At 36.4% G+C, this 22980-nt stretch overlaps 1 protein-coding gene across 2 annotated transcripts in view; it reads right to left on the reverse strand.

The window, feature by feature from the left end:
• The window catches only part of ANKS1B (ankyrin repeat and sterile alpha motif domain containing 1B), a 413515-nt gene that overhangs the window by 334024 nt on the left and 56511 nt on the right, over nucleotides 1–22980 (reverse strand). For both annotated transcript variants that reach the window (XM_066319365.1, XM_066319364.1), the window contains exons 5-8: nucleotides 17209–17284; nucleotides 14958–15059; nucleotides 4949–5059; nucleotides 1721–1896 (exon numbers count right to left, since the gene is read on the reverse strand). In XM_066319365.1, coding sequence (XP_066175462.1) covers nucleotides 1721–1896; nucleotides 4949–5059; nucleotides 14958–15059; nucleotides 17209–17284 — 465 coding nt within the window. The remainder of the gene's footprint in view (nucleotides 1–1720; nucleotides 1897–4948; nucleotides 5060–14957; nucleotides 15060–17208; nucleotides 17285–22980) is intronic.

Below are 22980 nucleotides of genomic sequence, written 5' to 3' on the forward strand. Positions count from 1 at the left end.
AGCAGTTTGGCAGCATTCACCTTTGCTATCATTTTCAGAGCTAAACATTTCACTTTAGTGCTTCTTCCCAATTGCTCTTTCATGGCCCCTTACAGAGCATATGGGTTTTCATATCACCTCTGTACTACACAGGGAGCCTAAACACAATGAGAAGGCATCACCTGCCCAAAATTAAAAAACATTGTGTCAAAAATGAAAGCACCTTTCATTTTTTTTTATAAAAGACAGCCAAGTAGCAACTGAAGAGACTGAATAACCCTAAAGTACATTAAAAAATTAAATGGATGCTTTAGAACAAACAGGAAAAAAATCCCACATCACAGCAAAGAGTGTTCTCCATACAGATCTGTATAGATGGGGTTTACTGCAGGGGAAAGCATATTCTGCCTTCCATCCAAACTTCATGTTGGGAGTGCACACCCACCATCCTGACTACAGTTTTCTCTAAAAGAAAAGCTGGATGCCCCAGCAGGAAAGCACCATAAAATGCTTCAAACAGCCCCAGTTTTGAAAATTTGTTTCCACATCTAGTTCAATATAAAATATATTAAATATCAAAAATATATATTGCCTAATTTACATTTATATTTCGCTGTCACAGAAATTACAGATATAGTGTCTGAATACTTTCTATTCACATTGTATTTCATTTAAGCCTGAGCAGACAGATTTATATGGACTACATTTTCGGCAAAACAGCAGCTGAGAAGATTTAAATAGCAGTTAGCACCTAAATTCAGAGAGATACTAGACAAGTGTCTAAAAATGCTTAAATGGGATCAGTATCTTGTTCAAATTGAGTTCAATATGATTTATTCATGTAAACATTCAAACGTCTAGAAGAGCCTTACAAAAGTATCTACTGCATTTCAGGGCAGCTACACATCTTTGTAAATCTCATTTTGTCTATTTATGTCATAATAAATCCTCCAAAAACATGGAAGTCTTTAACTTGCCATGGTTTTCCTCCCATAAGAGAGCATAATTTTTTTTAACTTATGAAAAATGTTAACTGAAATTTAGAACTTAGCAGTCTTCCTTTGTTCTCTGCTTTATTCCCTAGGCAATTACATTTATTTGGTGTCATCGTTTAAGTTTAAGCCTAAACCAGCTGAAACCAGGAATCATACTGAGGAAGAGAATTCAATTAAAAAAAAAAAAAAAAGCCTTGTTACAGTAAAGAAAAAATGAATCCTAGAGTACTTTATTCATAATAGTAGCAGCAATGACCTCATCTTCAACTGTAGTTGGAAATCACTGAAGTATCATAACCACAATTTCTGTATTAGAGATTCAGTCTTCAATACTTGTAGGTTACCAAGAAAACTATATAGTAATAAAGTGTGTAAGAAAAATATCACAGCTGGTTCTTTGGGGGGTATATCTGATCAGATTCTGTTAACATTTAGTATTCAGTATAGTATTGAACATGATCTCCACTGATTTCACAAAAGAACCCCTTCCTTGCTCTTGCCATGCTCAAAACAAGTAACCTGAATGTATTAGTGGTGACATAAAAAGCCATTCTGAGGTATGGTAAGCAATACCTTTGAGAAATGAAGTGAATATTACATTTTAAATCCGTAAGAAGCACTTTTTTTATTATTATTCTAATGTTAACCTTGTACGATTCTCACTCTTTTATTATTTCTTTCTTGAATGTGCCATAAATAAATCAGATGTAACTGAATATATTGTCCTTGTATTCCATCTTACTTACTACATTAAGCTTGGTTTGGCTTCCACTGGTCATAAGATCTTCCTCTGATACTTTACTAAAATTTTCCAGATAATGGTCTGATAGTGTATGAGACAGATCTTCAAAAGAGTATTCCTTTTCTTGGCACAATTTGATTTCATCTAAGAGCTTTGATAATTCTCCAGTCACAGCTTCACCTTTAAAAACAGACACACCATTAGTCAGTAATTAGAATATTGGGATAATTTATGCCTAAAAAGGAAATGCACATTCTTTGAACTTTATTGAATATCTGTTATTTTCCATACCTTATCTTCTGAACAATGATCTTTGTGCACCATTCTCTGCTCAAAAATAATGGCATCTGGTTCCAGGCTGGGAAATTGCTAGAGGTAATCTACATACTTCTGCACTGCCCTGTACCTTGCACTTAATTAGGATGAATGTATACTTACCCTTTTTCTGTTTTCCAGTCCTGAAAATTTATAGAAATAGCAACTATGCAAGAATGCTAAATCAATCCAGGAAAGAAAAGTTTCTACAAGCATACAAAATCAATATCCCATACTCTGCATCAGACTCATGTTTGCTGCTGTAATTAATTAATACACTACATAAGCTTGGTAAACTGTGAGTGACTAAGAATGCACATCTCCCCCATCAAAGCAGCTATGCTTCATGAATAATTCTTGCTTACTCTCCCAGGATTAAAAAGAATGGTGGAAAAATATACTGGGCAAACCCCACACCTTTAAAACAGCAGTCTGCCTCTCTACAGCAGTCTATTAGAAACGCACATTTAGTGCATTCTGCATTGTGTTTCACGTTTTCTCCTTAATTTATCAGATTTCTTTAGTTAAGAAATCTACCAGAACAGTAAGACAACAGGCTTTAAGACAATATGTTGATACTGAGGACCACTATTGGAAATAGTGGTAGTAATAAGTACTAGAATCATTGAGTGCTAACCATTCTGCAAATAATCCGCTGGCAGCAGCAAGGCCTCCACAGACTGAAAAGCTACTCATTATGATCAACCACATTGCGTTCTGATTAAGTACTGTGTGTCTGTTGCACAGCTACTTTAGTAATAGTAATGAAAAATTAAAAACCCAAAAGTTTCCAGGAGCAAGTAAGAAACCCCTTTTTCAAACTAGGTTTACAACAGTCATATTGGTGGAAACCATAATGCTTAGACTTGATAAAATACAGATACTTCCATGTTACTCTATCTTTAGAAATAAAATTCTTAAACGGAAAACCAGAGTGAGCATATTAAGCTCAGCGTACATAAAACAGACTTAAGTACACTCACATCACTGAAGAACTCACTGACAAATCCAGTGCTTGATCTAGAGCTCTGTTTGTTTCATTTCTTTTTATAGTTACTGTTTGCTATGCTAAACAAACACAAATACTCAAAAATATATTTGAAGTATAATCACAGCCAGTTATTACCAAGATTTTCAGGGTCAAGAACAGAAGTTGTTAATTAATTAATTGCTTTTTAAAATCTAACTGAAATTTTGCATTCAAAACTCTTGCTACTCCTAGTCAATGGTAGCTTGGCATGAAACTTGTAAATTAAGCACAAATACAACCAGGTTTATTTATATTCTACTTTTTAATTAGAAAATTGAAATTATTCCAGATTAATATTTAAGTAAAATAGCCAAATATGAAAAACTATTCTAAATTCATGATACAGTGTGCTATAAAGAAACAGAACTACTGCTTCCTACACAACTATGTTCATGTCCCCAGTCCCACATTCTCCCACATATTGCCTGCAGTATTTCTTACTGGGCAAGAATGAGTTCTGTAGGACAAAAATGGACTGACCTGGGTGAGAGCGCACTAGTTGACTGACTGATTGCAGCCAAAATACATAAAACTCAGATTTTGCCTATTTCTTTCAGTGCAGGTACTCTATCCAGCTGCCTATTTTCATGAAAATCACAGAAAGGTAATTGATAGGTAACTGAAAGGTAATTGATCCTTCTTCCAAAGTTGGTTTAAATTATCTGAAATTAGATTGTCAGTGAATGGCAGACAAATGAGCGGGAAGCACAACCAAGTATGATTTCTTTTCTTTTACTCAGATTACACAACAGACAAGCAAAAGCCAACTAGCATGTTTTACATTATTTATACCTTGTAAGAGGAAATAAGGAATGTGAGATCATGACCTTATTGTTAAGAAGTAAAATATATTTTAAATATACTGGTTACTTAATTTCAGGACAGACATTTCTATTGCATATGGTAGTTGGCTTCATAATCCTGCTAATCTCAAAGGAACTATTTATTTTCACATACCACATATGTGTTAACTACCCCAAAGGGAAATATTATTGGAACTTCAGCATTTGTTCACTACCACTGTTAAGATTATAATCTGACATGCATCAAGAAGCTTCCTTTTCTCATGAATAAAAACTATCCCAGTGAATGTTAACAGAATATGTTAAAAAAAACCAACCCACTCCAAAAGAAGCCCCCAAAAACAACAACAATAAACCCCCACCACCACCACAACCAAGCAAAATAAGACCACAACTCACACAACAAAACCTAGAACAGATTTAGTTATTTTCCAGCAGTCAATTACATTCACTCTAGATGACTACTGAAGGCAAAAGTCATGTTTGGTTCTTCAGGAAGATGATTTTCATTAAAGACACCACACTCAGGAAATGTCCTGTTTTAGTGGCCGTGGTATGGAAGCAGTGAATCAGAATATAAAATGAAAGCACATGCACACAAGTGACTGCCACAGTATATGAAAGCTGTGTTAGAAGATGAATGGAAGAGCAGTATGCTTGTGAGCTTTGAAAGTGGCTTCCAAATGTAAAACAATTGGTAGATGCACTCATTGGGAGAGATGAAGTAAATTCAATTTTTAACCTGAATGTGAACAATACCTGCAGAGTATTTCAACATATTTAGTATTTTTGTTTTACTTGGTTATGAAATGGATAAGGTCAGATAAATTAAAAAGATTTAAGATCAAACAATGCAGTGCATTGTGATCCATTAGTGACTTGTCCTTTCTGAGAATACAGTTCCTAGCTTTTCTATATGACATGGATTACAGTGTTTGTAGTCAAGATAGGTGATTCATGGTAGAAAAAAACATACTTGATATCAATAACTTTCTCCGTTTTTTCACTTTGTAAGTTTGTATGAATGTTAATATTAAAGAGAAATTCAGTACAGCTTTTGCATTCACAGAGTACATGTATTTACTTTTAGCCTTTGGAGACGGAGGAACTTCTGGGGACAAAACACAAGACTGATGTTCTGCACATTCCAGTGGGCGTTCCTCTGAAATACTTGCATTTCCTGTTTCCATATATTCTGCAAGTTAAAGATAAAAATACACTTAAAAGACTGAATTAAGGGGGGTTATTTCAAACAAGAGTATATTTCCTACTTCGTTTTTCATTAAGGCCTTTTCAGATTTTTATATTACAACCCTGTAATTATTCATAAACACTGCTGCAATGCATTCATTTGTTGAAAGTACTATAAAACACTATAATGGCCAGTCCTCTAATCTGTGGAAACTGCTACAGAAATCTCATTGTAAGGGTAATGAGTTGAGACTATACCTGTGTTTTTCTTGTCTCCTTAAAATATCAACATAACTGTTCTATTACACTATTACAGTTAAAAGAGAAGCTTTCATTCTAAGTTTGTGTAGAATTTTTTTCAAGATATTCAGGATGTTCACAATACATACAAACATTAATATTGTTAAGAAAACCAAATACTCTGCTTGCAGCACAGATATAGTACATAAGAAGAAAAAATCCTGAAACTTTAGTTTAAAATAGCAGTCTAAAATGCAGTATGCTAAAATCTGTGGTATTTCTCTTTAAAACTTTCCTTGCCCCATGTTCACAACATTGTTTATAAAGACAGAGAAACATAAAATAATTAATGTGCTAAACTTCCATTTCATTACTGTTTTTTTAATGTAAATATCTACATTAATTTCATGCGCTTTTCTACACAAGCTACCTCAATGGAAGACCTTAATGAATTGCAGTGGAATAATAAATAAGAAATTACTTTATGCAATAGTGGCACTTTTTTCCCCAGGAGAGTAACTGGTTCTTGATTTTGACAGTTATTCTGCATCTGCATTTTCTTGAGTGTCTGAAATAGTTTAAATAATTTCATTCTGATACTGAAAGTAACTACAATAGCATATGTTGCAACACACAGAGCAGCAAGTACAATAACATCTTTCATCAATATCAAGCTGAAGGACTAAGGAGTTTCTGGAAAGTGAAATCTCCCCAGTTTAATTTCTTCAGTCTACAATGCACTTGTTTAGCTTGCTGTTACTCCTGGTTAAATACAATCTGTGACGAAATAGACATCTGAGAAATTGAAATTGGAAATGGCATAGAACAGCATGCAGTTTCAAAATGCTTTGCAGATTGTTGGGAAATTAAAAAAAAAAAAAAAAAAAAAAAAAAAAGTTTGATTTGAAAATGCTATATGCTAAGTTTGATGCCTGGTAGTGGTCCCCAGCATAATCTGTCATAAATTTCTTCAAATGAAAATGGGTACTTTATTTTGTGTTTATGTGGGGGGTGGGGTCTGAAAGCAAAGACGCAAAGATTAGCTGTAAGAGACCATGAGAAAACAAGCACCATGACAAAATGCTCTGGAATGTTTTCCATCTCTGTCAGCAATAGTATTTGTCAAGTTAATGTACAAGATGGAGTAGAGATAAAAAGGAAGCCAAACTCAAAGAAAACTAAAATAATAAAGGAATCCATGTCTAAAAAAATCCATGTCTAAAAAATCCATGGTTGGTAATTATGAACCGTCCAAAACGAAACGTAATTCTATCAGGTGAATGTTACAATTATTAGATCAATACAGCTATGATTGGGAAAGGAAATTGAGGGGATATTGTGAAGACCTATAACCTTGCTGTCACATAATCATACAAGACTGTGGTTTTAAAATAATTCTCTGTTCTTCTTTGTCAGGCCTCACTTCCAGACCAATGCACTTACCTGCTGGAGGCTAGTTCTGAGGAGGAATCTCCAAGTTCAACATAAGTCTTAAATACTTACTTTAAAAAATGCAGAGTTTCTTCCAGAAAACCTTTACAACTAGCTCATACAAGCAAGGTATGGTACAAGAGGTTTACAACAGCCTGACAGCATGCCAATGTTGTGAGGGTACAACCCTTGAAACTTTGGGCTACTGTGGGACTTCTACTCCTAACTTGGTTTCATGTTATTGAAAATTCTACCAGATACATATGAGACGATGACAGGGCCTCAGTTCAAAGAGGCTTACAGTCTAGGTGAATATTTACTCACAACATTGTCAGAGAGAGACACAGATCAGAGACAGGTGATCTCTATCAAGAGCCAAAGAAAAAAACGCACAAAAGCACCAGATGCTTCCCCCAGCAGCTGCATTCTATTCACCTGCAGCTGGCTAAGAATTCATCTTCAAATCCTTCCCAAACTTACTGACTGCTGGATGCTTGAGAGACTGCTCAGGTCTGATCATTTCTCTCAAAGCAAAAATTCAGAACAAAGCTAAGCTTGACTTATACCACTTCATGACCAGAACAGTGTCCCCATCTGTGGTTTCGTACAACTTTAGGGGAAAACCCATCATTCCTACTCTATGGGAGAGTAAAGGCTGTTTAGGACAGAACCTGTCATATTCATAATGGGAAGAATGGACTATTTTATTTCTGTAAAAGTAAGTACTACTTCATCTTACCCAGAATGGACTTTACAGCTCAGTTAGGATTAAAGAACTCAAAAAACTTTGTCTGTTTAGTAGGATTCTTTTCTGTAGTTTTCAGATTTCGTCAAAGCCCCAATTCAACCTAAATTGGGTCCTGTGCACAGCAATTAATACCACAGAAGTGGTCACACAGCAGTGGAAATAAGAACAGTGGGGAACATAACCCAAGAAGGGAACTAGCCCTATAAAGTTCAAACAGCTGGAACTCCAGCTTTCTTAGTTTCTGTAACGCTGATTAGGCCAAAGCCAAACAGATGGGAAAGACTAAACATACAAGCAGAGAAACACAGCTGCCTCTCCACCATGAAGAGAGTAGGGCCCAGCTCAGCTACAGCTGCTCCTAAACTTCCAAGGAGTGTAAAACCACAACTTGCTTTAATTTTAGCTCCTCTTAGATCCTAATTTCTCCGTGACGTGATAGGGTTAAGAGTTTTGCTTTGTTTACAAACCTTGGTTTTAAAGTAAAGGTTATATTCACCTCAGAAAACTTTTTATTTTAATGGAAAATAAAACAACCTGAACAGTTAATTTTAATCCTTATTTTCCTTTGATTTAAATATAAGCTCCTTTCTTTTGGCTTTGGTTTTGGTTTCTTTTTTCAGCCATGCCATGGGATAGATTCCTATAGAGTTCTTTGTAGTGATAGTATAGGGTTAAAATTAAAAATTATTTCTGAGGCCACAAAGCCAAGGAACAGAACATCAGCCTCACTGCAACCAGGATTGTTATTATTATTTTCATGCTACTGTTTTAACCAAATCAAATATAACTTTGCCTAGTTAATCAGGGGAGAAGGGGGGATGAGAATGATTTGTACTTAGATACATAGGTCTTGGAAATAAAGCTATTCTTTACTAGGTCGGGTGAAACTGTAATCATCGTATGATAGACGACATAATAGTAATATTTGTTGGTAGCTGAATATGATTATTATCTTAAACCAGAATCATGAGAATCACAATGGAAGATATTTACCAACATTCATGCTTGGTTGTATATATTAGAACAATGGGGGCTTACTAATTAACACAGAGTTGTATAACAGAGGGGTATAAAGAGGAGTCCACTTCAAATCCACAGTCGAAGTCAGATTTGGGTCTGTATCCCCTGCCTTCCAGAGCTCTTCAATAAAGCACCGCATATAATCATTCTGTGATTATGTGTTTCCTACACTAACCTTAGAACAATTTTTCCCTAAGGAGGCAAAAAGGCTCTTTAAAGCTCTAGAAAAACCAAAAAGGCCAAATTTGATTTGAATAAAAATCTGAACACTCACCTTTTCAAACAGAAGACTCTCTAAGTAACTAGATCAGAGAAGAAGTTATGGCATGGATTGGCGGCTTGGCTAACCAGCAAACCAATAGAAGAGTTGTTCATGCCTCTGGAGGGCCCAGGCTTAAATCAGAAATCCCAGATGACTCGGGCCTTTTTCCTACTTCCAGCCAGAGAAGGTAACATAGCCCTGAGGGGAGGCCCAGGCTGGCCATGTCCTGCTGCTCCTTGGTCTGGCCATGCCTCCGGACCCCCACTGGCTGCTGGAGGTGGAGGCTGCAGGTGAGACCCTGACTGCCTGAGCTGCTTCTATTGGCATGAGTTTCTTCACACCCTGCCTTCCCCCATCGGCCTGGCCCAGCCCGGCTCCAGAGAAAAAAAGACCTGGGCAAATTTGACTCTTTCCTGGCACAGATGAAATTTTCGAAGTCCTAACTTTTTTCTTAGAGGGAGAGAGACGACCAAATTTGAGACATGTAAAGGGACAATATGGAGATTTCAAAGTCAGTAAAGGAAGAGTGACCTCTTAGGTGGAAGAGATGACAAGTTGCCTTGGTTCTAGGCTGAAAAATCTCCTATGAGTTATGGTAACAGACTGTAATATGAATAGGCTAGAATAATCCTTTACATCGTGGACAACATGAATTGGGGAGATGATTTTTGGATTTTAAAGCAAAGGTATCTGTGATTTACTGAGTGAATATTGAATTAGAAGTCAGGATTTGGTGGTCCCATGCAAGGTTTGAACAGAGACCGAGATGAGAAGAAACCCCCCGTGCAGCTAAAGTAGTGAGAAGACATCTCTGTTCCCTGAGTTGAAGAATCCTTTGCCTTTGAAGTTGCTTATCTTTAAAAGTGCCACCCCAATATATATATGTGTGAGTCAACAGCCCATATGTGTGGTCACGGGGAAGGCTACATGACATGGGAGGTTCCACAAATGCAGAAGTTTCCTAGGTGGGTTGCTTTTGTGTGAGTTAGAAGCCACAAGCAGACTGTTTCTCTTGTGGAAAGTTACCAAAATGACAGGAGTGACTTCTTTCTCTCAAAGACTGAATGAAAGACTGTTTTATAACTGGTACTGACCTGGAGTTCTGAGTTTTGCCTCTTTACATTGTTCATAGAAAATTAACAGTTTGTGGTGGGAGAAAGGTTTGATTTAGAAATTTCATTTGTGGTTTTTTTCTTATTTTCTTCTTCTTAGTGTGTGTTAATAAAATTTGTTTACCTTAAGTTGGGGGCTGTTTTGCCTTTTTCTCCAAAATCCTATCTCCCAAAGGTAAGAAAAGCAGACACTAAATTCAGCAAATGTGAAACCATTACAAGCCAATATCCCTGCAAGGAGGATATTTCAAAAACACCAGGATATTTCAAAAAGCTCCTCCCAGAACAGCTCAATTGCTCCCATGGGAAAGAGGCTGCCTGAGTTTTCATGACCTAACTCCTCTTCCCTTTACAGCAGCTGCAGTAGCAGGAAACCAACTGGTAACTACCACTGTCAGGTGTGCTAAGGTGACAGACGAGCTGCAATGGAGGCTGGTTCACATCAGCTGCCTAAATTTAAAAGGACAATTTCTAAATTATTCGAGTTTAACTTAATCCCAGAGAAAGGTGAAATCAGTAGGTATTTTTGTGCACGTGTTCAGGGAAAATAACAGCAACAAGCACTAAGTACTCCTATGATTGTGAGATAGGTAAGGGTGCAGGTAAACTTTCAGTCTCAACAACAGCAGTTAAACTTATTCATGAACTCAGTTAATGCTCTAGTGCCATTGCCCAAGATCCTGCAGAAGAAGCTGAAAAGTCCCCAGAAAAACAAAACAAAACCCATAAACAAAAAACCCAAAAAAACCAAAACAATGAAGGAGAATTGAGATCTCAATTATTTCCATCCCTCACAGCTGTAAATTCTTGACTGAAAACCTCTTCCATTCTTCCAGTGAGGCTCCTTCACTCAAGGGAATGGAAGATCTACTTGTCCGCGGATAGAGCAGAAGGAGAGAGTGAGAATACATTAAAAAAAAAGAAGAAGAAAAAGCCAGTGCTAATGACACCAAAGCTATTTAAGCAGAGAGGAATAGAAAAGAGTAAAAGAGTTCTGGTTCTGCAGCTGCTTATGCATTTTCCATTTATGAATAATTTGGTACAGGTACAAAGAATTTTAGGTTCCTAAGCAGCTTCAGCAGAAGAAATAGTTTTCCACTGCATCTCCCTTCATACTCTCTATGCAGCAGCGTTTACTGGGGCTCATGTCATTTTTCATCTGTTTATCTACTGTCTCCTTTGTTTCATAATAACAAGAATTCTGTTTCTATTCTATTCTAGAAATATATATTCTACTCTAGAAATAGTATAAGAGCAAGATTCTAATAGAGAGCATAGTGGGCTGTGGAGAAAGAGTTGAAAGACTGTACAGCTTGCATCTGCGTCACGTTCACATGTGCTAAAACTCAAACACAGCTGGTTGGTTTAATTTTAGGCCTACTAGCCTTTGCAACATCCCTTTTATCTCCAATGCCTAATTATAAAGCCCTAAGTGCCAGTACTGTTAACTGCTTCAGCACTGAGTGCTGTTGTTTCACTGCAACCATGAAATGCATCCAGTTGCCTGGCCTTGCTTGGCACAGTATCCTAATTCTCCCCTCTTCCAGTACATCATGCATATACAGCTATTTCTTTCTTACTATGTAAGAATCTAAACCCTATTAAGTGTTCTTAAGTGAGCTCAATGCTACCTCACACCTAATAAACACACAGAGGATGATGTGACAAATACAAAAGAAATAGGAGTAAAGCCTGAACTGTCATTTCTATTGTCATCCATTTCAGATGGATGTCATTTCTATTAATTCCAACTATAATTAATAGGCAGTAAAAAAACATTTAGGTATTGTGTAACTTACTCAGCCTTTTTCATGTTGCTCTTTAGAGTGATCTTTTAATTTATTTTCCTTCTATTAGATAATGTGCCAACATCTCAAAAAAGACGGCAGACTTTACAAACACACAAAAAAAATTGCAGAAACTCCCATTGCTGTTTTCTCAGGATAGTATGAAAAGTTGTAAAATAAAGATCACAAGAATGCTAGGATCACTTCTAAAACCTCATGGGCAAAAGGCCTTCTTTCTTTAAACCTAAAATCTGTAAAAAGTAATTTTCTAAATATTCTTTGAAAGAGAGAGAACAGTTTCTATCCACAGTTCTTAAATTCTGGGAGGGCATTTATCCACAGGTGGCTACCAGGCCTGCTGGGTTTAGTATTAGCTCATGGAATTTAGTGTTACTACCTCCATTAACTACTTCTAAACACAGAAATTACTTTGATTTCCTCCTAAGAAGTTTCTTATATATATATATCCCCAAAGCCAACTCAGTTATCCCTCTGCTTAATAAGCCCACCAGTAATACCAGTCACATTATTTCCTAGTCTATTTGTGCCAGCCTGTTCATATGCGTCTTTTGGCCTTTGCTTTATATTTTGAAAGCTAATGTGTTGTGGCAGGGACAAACACTATGGTATGTTAACACCATAAACTGTAAAGTGACACTCATAACACGGCAAGGGGGAATCAGTAAAAATTAATAAGAATGCTTGGTGATAAAATCTTCGTCTCTCCTGGCAACAAGGTGAAAGAACAAATTAATGCCACTATGTTTGCATAAAGTGCAAAGTTCACAAGAAACTTAAAAATCTGGCTGCCAGGAATTGTCTGACATCGTTAATTTAATTTCTATTTCCTGTAAGTCTACATGAAAGAGCTATGTAAGCTGCTCTAGACAACCATCTGAAGACAGTAGACAATCATCTCAGGACAGCAGAATTAATCAGAATGTATCTGGAGGCCACTAAATCTCTCTAAGTGACTGCCCTTTCTTTGCATGGAATTCATTATGCACTGAAGTTGAACTCAATTATAGTACATTCAGGAATCCCAAAAATCCCAGTGCTTCACTGATTTTTCAGCTACAATAGCATAAATACCCACTATTGAAGAGTATACTCAGCTGTCGTTTTAGAGCGTAGGTCAACTGTACCATCAGTAGTGCTAGTACTGAATCCTGCCACTCCTGATTTTTTCAACTTCAGCTCACAGTTCAAACTTTGACGGATAAAGATTCAGTGAACTTCTTGACGATGAAAAAGAATCTCTTTAAGTTCCCCAAGTGAGTCCTGAAGGAGCTCTTCAGGTTGTCTTAAGAGTCAGAATGGCATCTTTGTAACTATTTTTCATTCTTGGACATCACTTCTGATTATAGGCAGAGTGCAAAAATAAACAGCTGCTCATTACAAGACAGTTTCATCACACTAATAAGAGTTGAAACTACTAAGCAGTAATTTTTAAACTTCAAGGCACACTTCTGAAAAAGACTGCATGCCAAAGCAACAAAAAAGATTGAAATTAATATTTTTTTTTCTCTGTGTGTGTTAAAGACTGAGCGCAGGTACTGATCCATTAACATGAGAAACCCATGAGAGAGAGTTGGATAATTTATTATTCATATAGAGCAAGGGTACTTAAAATAACATAAAAAAAATGTTCATCAGTGGGATTGAGACTGCAAGATTATCACACTAAGGAGAAAATGGAACAATAAAGAGTTAGTAAAATTAAAATTAGTTTAGTTGATGATGGGATTTTATGACAAATCTTAGATTAATATCTGAAGGATGATTGATTTGGATATCTAAAAAAGTGGGTGCTCTGACCGAACCCTTTTCCTGCCACTGAAGAAGTTCCAGTATGACATTAACACTCTTTTCCTCTACATGGTAGTATATTCAAGCTGCAGATCTGTAAGGACTTAAAGACTGAAGTTTGAGTCTGATTCAAATTAGGAACTCCCTTCTGCTGACAGGGGAAGCCCTGAGTCCCCCACACATCTCTTCCTCCCCACTTTTCAATGCACATTTCTGTCAGTTACCTGAGACAGAGGTAACACTGAGACCTGAATCACACAGGAAGAAAGCTAATTAAAAGTACAGACAGTATATTTATAAATTTTAATATTATTTCTCATTTTTATATATATAATAAATATATATTTTGTATTCTACCAGTTCATTAACTGAATCAAGTCACTTTGAAGTCTCATGTAAATGAGAAATAGGCAAGGGAACTGTGTTGGTGGAAGCAGTTGAGGGGGAAGGGGGGAAGTGAGGGAAAAGGCAAAGGAAAATAGGAAGAAATGAGAGAGGGAGACCTCAAGGCAAGATGTTCAGCTCTAACATGAATCTGCTTTTTACAGGAATTCCTCTCCTAAAGCCTGCAAAATTTTCATTATACTTATAGGAGCTTTGTATCTTCAGTTCATCATCTTGCTGGAAAACTTTACAGAAGCTGGTCAACTAGTTTGGAAGTTATTCAGAAAATAAATGACACAGTATGGCCACATGACCTCATTTTCTCTAGGAAATGTTTTTATAAAATACAGTCATGCTACAGCCTGAAGCATGAGCTAGTTCACGTGTAGAAACACCAAACCGATTAAAATGGCTTATTCAATGGTGGGAATAATCAATACAGATGAAGCACTGATACCTGCAGGGACCTCCTCTGTCAAATGCACTTAATAAAAGGCTAATCTGAAAATGCAGAGAACAAATTTCATAGAACAGAAGAAATTATGTTTAATACTGAGTTATGTTCTAGTTCATGTTTCATCACTTTACTGCCATCTTGTAGAGTAAAAGATTTAAGTAAACAATGAACTTCCATCCAACTTATACCATGAAAGTAAGATGGGGAATGAGAACAAATGCACGTACGAAAAATTGTATTATTTCTCCTATAATAACAAGAAATACTGCCTGGTTTATTATGATTTTTTAGATTTAACTTCAGTCATTCAGTGGCTATTTATGAACAAATCAAGCATTTAAATTGTAGGTTATCATTACAATTTAATGGAGCTGCTATTGAAATCTAACAGTATGTTATGGTGTATCGAAGAATGTAAAAAGACTAACTATAAGTGACAAAGCCACTTATATGTCACTAATGTCAGTGGCCCACAAAAAAGAAAGGGTTTACTCTGAAATTCAAATATTGGACAACTTATTTTTGTTCAAGAAGTCTTTTTAAATCAAAAGACTGCTCCTTTATGTAATGAAACATGTAAAGAGTAGAAATTACTATATACAATAATATTTCTCTATTGTCTCTAACAAATGTATAATTGAATATGGCTTACCTTGAAGTAGAGCTGCAATTTGGAGAGACTGCTGAGATGGATGCTCTTTAAGTATATCAAAAACGGTTCTGCCCAAACTGTCCTTTATGTTCGTATCAATTCCTGAAAAAGAAATGCATCTGCGGTTGAATATTTAACCCTAAATGCTTCAGATTATAAATGTGTTATATCAGATTGAACTATCTGACAAATTGAAAGCAAATGATTTTACAGTTTCATTACAGCTGAAGTACAGGATATATTTCTGTTTAAAGCTTGTGTAGCCTAAAATTCACACACTCACATGGATGGTTTTTATGTTTCCATAGATCATGGGTATATACAGTAACCAAATTTGGGATTATTTTAAGAGATTGTTAAAATAAGGAACAGCTGTCCTAAAAAGGATATTTTGTAAAATCAAGAAATTCTCTGTATGCTACATTTCTCTCCAAACTGCTTTAATTCATTGGGAACCTTCTGGTCCATAGTACCAGTGTGTGTTTTGGGAGCAAGACAGAAAAAGCTTTTTATCTTTATGTTAACTTCATGGAAAAAATTTCAGAATTCATGTCATGAGCAGACTGAAATATCCATGTGTAGTATACAGGCATTGTGAACACCCACAGGATTTCCTCACAGACTGTCCATACTGCTAACAAAGTAATGGTTTGGCTTAAAATGTGAATTAAGTTTGAGGCTTGCCCTGAATCAGAACGTGTTGTACATGGTACTGCATGACTCTTTACCCTTGGCTTGTAGGAGCTTCCTTGGAAATTCTGCCTTATGGTAGAATGCTTAAGTTGTTTTGCAGTTTAGATATGCTTTCATAAAAAGCAAAGGTATGAAATGTCCTAGCAAACAAAGTGAAATTCTTCTCAGGATACTGAACAGAGAAAATCAGAGGAAGCAGGATTCAAAAGGACATTCTGAAAGCATTCACCAGAAAAGGCTGCAATTAGAGTAATTCCCTAGCCCAATGGACAGTTTCCTAATTTGTTTTGTGAGAAGCAAAATTTTATCACTGAAAACAAACACAAAATATTACTGGGCTATTTAGCAGTGGCAGTTGACTTTCAGAGGCCAGACATACCAATTCACATCTTTCCTTTGTAGTAGCTACTTACAACATCTTCTGACTCTTTTTGAAGCAGAACTAGAAAAAAGGGGATCGTCAGGTACAAAAGGCAAAAGGTGGGGAGTGTTGCAGAAGTACAGAGCACCTGGGATTGAAGGAGTTCACAGTGAAGATTCTACTCCACTGTCTTGACAATTGTACGCTGGTAGAGGCTGTAACATGTATTAATCTGAAAAAAGTTGGCTTTTTCTGTGGTCTAAAGGGCTCCCTATGTTTGTGTGATGTTCTACAGGCCTTCCTTTTTTTAGGAAATAAAAAGGCCCTGACTTTTTGAGGGCAGGTGAAGATCCTTTTCAGCCTCCTTCTTTTTCATCCTAACAGAAAAGAAACTTGGAAGGACCATTTTTTTTCTGATAATAGGTCTGACATAAGGGATACACTAGTTGAGATTCAGATGAAGAGCTGCAATTAGGATATACCTTCTTTTGCAATATGTAAGTAACACTGCAAGAACTGATTGTAATGACCAGTGAGATTCCTCAGTGTAATGTAAATTCACAGATCTGCAAGAAATTATTTCTAAGTATTTTTATTCTTATTTGTCTTACAATAATCTGAGAAGACAGTTGTCTAGATGAGTAATTTACCTCCAACAATTCTGAATCTTATTATGCAGTAGATGGGTAGTTTGGACTTTATATCCCTGTCCTTTTCTTTCAGTACAAATGCAATTTTCAGAGACAGTGCCTTCCCCTTTCTTCACAGGCATTCAGTTTATCCAGGAAATGAGCAAGCAAGCAGAATGGTGTGTTTGCTAGGAATAGCTAACTGAAGGAAATAAATGTGAACATGAATCTTCTGGTCTCTACATCAAAGAATATTCTTGGCTGCCTTTCAGAGCAAATAACAAAATTTTATGTACCCATTTTGTTCTCATAATACATTTATCCTCAGAATTCAATGGCATACACTGAGTCATATATGGAATTTCTGAGTCTGAACATCACCTTTGTTCTCTGTGTATAGCAATTGCTTATTCTAAAAGAACACTATTTTAATGAGAAATACATGTTATTAGATTTGCAAAGGCTGATGAAGATAAAAGTAATTTGTATTACCAAAACTTAAGGAGGCATACACCAGATTAGGAAAATGATGGGTATTTGTTCAGTGTTTCCTGTAAATCAAATTTACCTGTTTCAAGCAAAATGCGTACTACCTCCACCTTTCCAAATAGGGCTGCTTCATGCAGGGCACTTCCTTTTTCTGTCTAGAAAAGAAATATTGTGACATTTAAAATACCAATTAATCTTTCTGTAAAGAATACACTTGGAAAATAAGTATTTCTTTTTTCCCTTTTATTTTACCTACATATAAAAATGGTGAATGGGCAAGAATAAATACTAGAATACAAGATCTTTTATTATTATTCAAGACAAAACCAAAAATGCTATCAGCTGTACTATAAAATTAATAACTATATAAGAAAATATTGAAGGAATGTAACACAGCTCCCTGTTAACAAGCTTGTATTTGCGTACAATTTCTAGACTTCCATTACAGGCAGTCAACACCATCAGTGGAACACAGCTCTTCAGTGGAGTCAGGCAGTTCACCTGTGGACATCTACAATTAAATGTTTTAATGTGAAATTAGATCACACCCCAGGTCAATTCAGTTATATGGTAAGAGATGCCTTAGAGTATCCTGTGTCCAGCTGCTGGTCCAGTTTATTTCCCTCATATCTGCCTCATACAGATGTCTTGGATACCCTAAGGCACCCTCAACAGCTTTAGATGCTTATGTCATTTAAATTCTACCTTAGATGTCTGTAAACTTGATTTTGCAGATTTTTTTGACACAAAATATTTTGTGAGCAGACTTTTGCTCAAATAAAATTTACAGTACTGAAAAACACACTATCTCTATTAACAAGCTACTTTTCTTATTATTTCACACTGCTGTTGCTGAAAATTCTGAACAGAATAACTTTCCATACAATATCATTAGCATTAGCTAGAGCACTACTAGATCTCACTGAGTATATGATTTATCTTTATTTTTTGATAGTATATCATATTCTAAAATTTATTTGTGGCAAACATTAAAGATTTTACTGCTTAAATTTGTTTTTTCTATACTTCATGCAAGTCATACCTATTATGGTAGAAAGACCTTAAAGATACACACATACAAAACCCAATTCTAAAATAAAATAGTAATTCTGACAAAAAATAGTTTTGTCAGAATGCATCGGAGTTACAGCAATGCATTGACAGGATATTTAGAAGTAATCAGAGATCCTGAGATACGATGTGAGAACACTGTAAGTGTACATATGTTCTACCAATGCTTAGTACATGGTAGTATAAAGTAGAGCATGCCCAATGACATGTACATCCTGCATACCACTTATGCTAACAGTATAACAGAGAGGAGAAGGAAGTCAGTAAGATAATACACATATAAAACACATATCTCAAAACAGCTTCTAATATTTCCATTTTCAGAAGCAATCCAGTTGAACATTCCCAGGTTTATTTGGAACAAAAAGACTAAATATTCAGATTTACTTAGAGATAGTTTCAGAATCCTTTACTCAAACAATATCTTCAGGATATTTCCAGTTAGTGCTATAGGCTTCAAAATGGGATAACTCTGCAATGGTAGTGCAACAACAAAGGTACTCACAGAGATTAATATGTAGCTCACAAATTTCTGGGAATGAGAAAAATTCTCAGAAAAGTCACTGATAGTTATAGTTCTGGTTACTGAAAGAGGCTTGATATCAGCAATCTTGACAAAAGCCTATTATCCTCTTGGTCTCATACGGCATTTCCTTTGGTTTGATCCCTTACTGGCCTGACTATTGGGTGGACCTGGTACAATTGAGTTCTCTGTCATAGAGGAGGAGGAGTGTTGACAGCAGGTCAAGGGAGGTGGCTCCCCTTCTGTTCACTACTGGTGGGTCCACACCTGAAATTAAGAGACTGGAGCATCTCTTCTATGATAAAGGCAGAGAGAGCTAGGACAGTTTAGCCTAAGCAAATGAAGGCTTACAGAGGATTTCATCAGTGTGTACAAATATTTGAAGGGAGGGTATAAAGAAGTCTAAATCATGTCCAGTCACAGAAGAGATAAGGGGAAAAAACTCAAACACAGTAGCTTCAGCAGGTTCTGTTTAAACATAAGAACTTTTTTTTTCTTTTTGCAGATAACTGAGCCCTGGTACTAGTGCAGGCTGTCCAGGAAAGTTGTAGGGTCTCAATCCTTGAAGATATTCAAAAGTTGTTTGGACACAATCACGGGCAACTTATTCTATGGGATTCTGCTTGAAAAGGGGGAGATGGACCTGATGATGTCCAGAGCTCCCTTCCAAACTCAACCATGCTCTGATGCTGTCATAGAGAAAAATATAGTGATGTAGACACAAAAAATGAAATCCACAATCCACAAATCAATTTTTAGAGGAAGCCAGAGCACTAAATTTTATTTCTATGAGATTGAACTGCAGAGATGAAAGCCAGTTGCACCTTGACTAAAATTGTAGATACCATTTTGTACTAATAAGGAACATTGCTTAATGGAAAAAATGGACTACAGTAGTGACAAGAACTTTCTATTGCTGTACCATGATCTGAGACTGAGAAAGATCAATGTTCCAGCATACTGAATCAACAGCATTGAGGACAAGGAATAGGATCTATCCTCAGGTTACCCAGTTAAAGGGTGAAAAAGATCCTGATATGATAAGTGGCATAGGGAGCAGTCTTTCTGTTCATAAAAATTCACCCCTAGACAAAGGTAAGCAATATTTTCCTCTATGAAAGCTCACATCTTGTAAGATACTGAATTAAAATTAACAAGAGAAGACAAACTTTCTGTAGATGTATAAGGCATACAAAACTATCTGGGGTCTACTTAAGAACCAGAAGATATGTTATGCAAAAAGGGAGTACAGGAGCTTAATCCACTTTTACACATGTAATTTGTAGAGCTGGAAGAAGAATCCAAAATCAATGCCATTTTTTTCCTTATGTATTTTCTTGCTTCTTAGTCTATGATATTTTCTGTCATAACAGAACATGATCCAAAAATTCTTTACAGACATTCCACACTGCCCTGCATTGTAAGGCAGTCTATGCTTTATAACTCTGAGCTATCAGGCAATAGTAATAAATGTCACATCCTGGAAATGAGATATATATTATGAACAATTTGTTCAAAAGAGGAATTTAAAAAGCTGCTGGGGGGTAGGTTTGTTCTTTTTTTAATTATTATTCAAACGAAATTTTATCCCCATAAGTTACTAGGAGACTAAGTGGTGGATGCTTAAGGGTGCTTGACCAAAATAAAGAAGTGGCTGGTCTTTTGGAGGGGGAGATAATGTGAGTATTGGGGCAGGTAAAGGAGAGAGCTGGAGGCAGCTTGGCTCTCTGGCTTTCAGCACTTTCAGAAGAGAGAACAGCCAGGCTGCTGCTTGCTGCGGGAGGAGTTCACTGTCACCAGAAATTCCAGCCCTGGGAAATCTACCATCATCTGCTCACATGCCCTGGAATTTTGAGCCCCTCCACCTGCCCTGCTGGAGCTGGGCCAGCTCTGCCCCACCATCGTGGCTTCTTTGGCATTGCTCACCTTGCTACAGTGTGACCCTGCACCCCCCTTCCCTGGCGGGACACCCTGCCCCTGCCTGCCAGGGACATCCTGCCACCCCAGCTACCAGCCCGGGGCTCTCCACTGTTTCCACTTGGTGCTCTGAGGATCCTGCAGGGGCACGGAGACCAAAATGCCCTGGGTTTTTGTAAAGCAAAGCCCTCAAGGTTCTTGGTACTGTTTTATTATTAATGATGTAGTTATTGTTTTTGTTTGCTTTGTTATACATGCTAGTAAAAACCTGCTATTTCTATCTCCAAATCTTTGCCTGAAAGCCTCTAACGGCAAATTTATAACTGGAAAAGATGGAGCAGGGTGGTTTACATTCTCCATTCCAAGGGAAACTCCAGCCTTCCCTGGCAGATACCTTGGCAGATTCCTAAACCAAGACAAAGGCAGACCATATAAACAGTGCAAGGATCTCTACACTATAAAGGTGATTTTCTGAACAAGAGGGGAAATATTACCATGAAACTGAACTAAAATCAAACTGAGAATATGGAGATTAGAAGCACACTTGTAAGATGCAGACATATAATTCTGCATAAGATGCCATGGAGATGAATGCTGACACAAATCTTAAAGCCGTAGGCAGGATTTCACGGTAATAGTGAATAACTAACAAGTGAATCAGATCCCTCGACCCAAAACCTATCCAGAAGGCAAAAATGTCCTTGTTACCAGTTCAGCTACCAAACTCTGCTTTAACTTAGAGAGAATGCTGAACTGCAGGATGAACAGGGCCAAGAAAATTTCAGACTGGCTGAGTAGATGTATCTCTCTTTGTAAATACACGTGGCTTACTACTTGAAGATAGAAGTACGTTCAGAATGGTTTTTAGGTGGGGTTTTTTTGTGAAACAGAGCATTTACACAAATTGCAAGGATTAAAAAATAAAGTTGCAAATAATTTCTATATTATTTAAGATATTCTAGAACTGTTAGGTAGATCTTTTTCACTTTTAACAGTGTGCTTGTGCACTAATATATTTTTCTTTTATGTACTACAGCAAGTGAGCTTAAGATTTAAAGACAATTTTTACTGCTTTCCTTCCTGAAGCTTTCATTGCCTTGGATCATATTTTCCTGGCAAGGTAAACATTACCATTATATTTGGAAAGTCTTTCTCATTGATACTCAATACAAAAACTGCTGGCAATTTTTCACGAACAAAGTGAGCTAAAGTCTGCTTGCACCAATGGATAATGTATTGATTCTCTAGTATAAGTTTTCTGTGTATGAAATACAGAGAACTAGAGGACAAATTGTACTAAACATATAATAAAACAGTCCCTGCCTCTGCTTACTACTAAATACAGGTATAGTGTGTCACAGCTGGACACATGAACCAAGCCAGGGCAGGAGGACATTGTCAATAGGCACACCAGAATAAACAAGTTAACTTGGCATATTTGTAGGCTCACAGAGAAGCATCAAGGGTTTTAATAATTACAGATTTTCTTTTAATCATTTAAATATGCAAGAGCTTGAAGTTAAGTCACTTGTCTAGTCCTTATTCATAGGCAGTTTGCCATAGTTTTGACATGGAGTTCAGTCAGAATCTGAAGGACAGAATGGTAGCTTTGCAAACTGATTCATGGAATATCCTCCATACACAGTGAGAGCAAAAACAAAGGGGTACAGCTTTTTGCAGAACTATCAGTGATGTTATTATTATTATTATTATTAATAATAATATTATTCCAAATTTTTGCTGTGATTAAAAGTGCTCAGGGAGTACAGAAGAGAAAGATAAGATGGCTAAAGTAAACCTCCCATTTAAACAAATACATCTTTACAATTACAGAGTGATACAAGACAGGCTACTCCTATTATCATCTCTAAACATTCTGAGAGCTCTTTACAGGTGATAAACTGAATTTATTTAACATGTGTAAATGTGTACAAAATTGTTTACCACATAAGATTTTACTTAACAAATTTTTCTTTCCCAATCAGTGATGCAGATCAATTTAATTAATATCAAAATAGTTGAGCTTGATTTTAAGTGACAGGCTGGTATTATGTGTTCTCCTCAGTTTAATAAGCTGCCAGTAATCATCAACAGAATTTTTCAGAGGCTACAGAAGTAATAAATTAACAGTAGGTACAGAGCCAAATTACCAATACGCTAAGATGTTGAATGAAAAGGAACATATTGATAGAGAATATGTACACTGGCAAGAAAATAAATAAACGATATTTCCTTATGGCAAGTAGGACAAAACCAGAAGGAACAAGATAACCTAGTGTGCAAAAAAAAAACAAAAAAAATAAAAAAACAAAAAAAAACCCACCAAAAAAACCAAAATTC

Source organism: Sylvia atricapilla, chromosome 5 (genome assembly GCF_009819655.1).
Source record: "Sylvia atricapilla isolate bSylAtr1 chromosome 5, bSylAtr1.pri, whole genome shotgun sequence".
In the NCBI taxonomy this organism is placed as follows: domain Eukaryota; kingdom Metazoa; phylum Chordata; class Aves; order Passeriformes; family Sylviidae; genus Sylvia; species Sylvia atricapilla.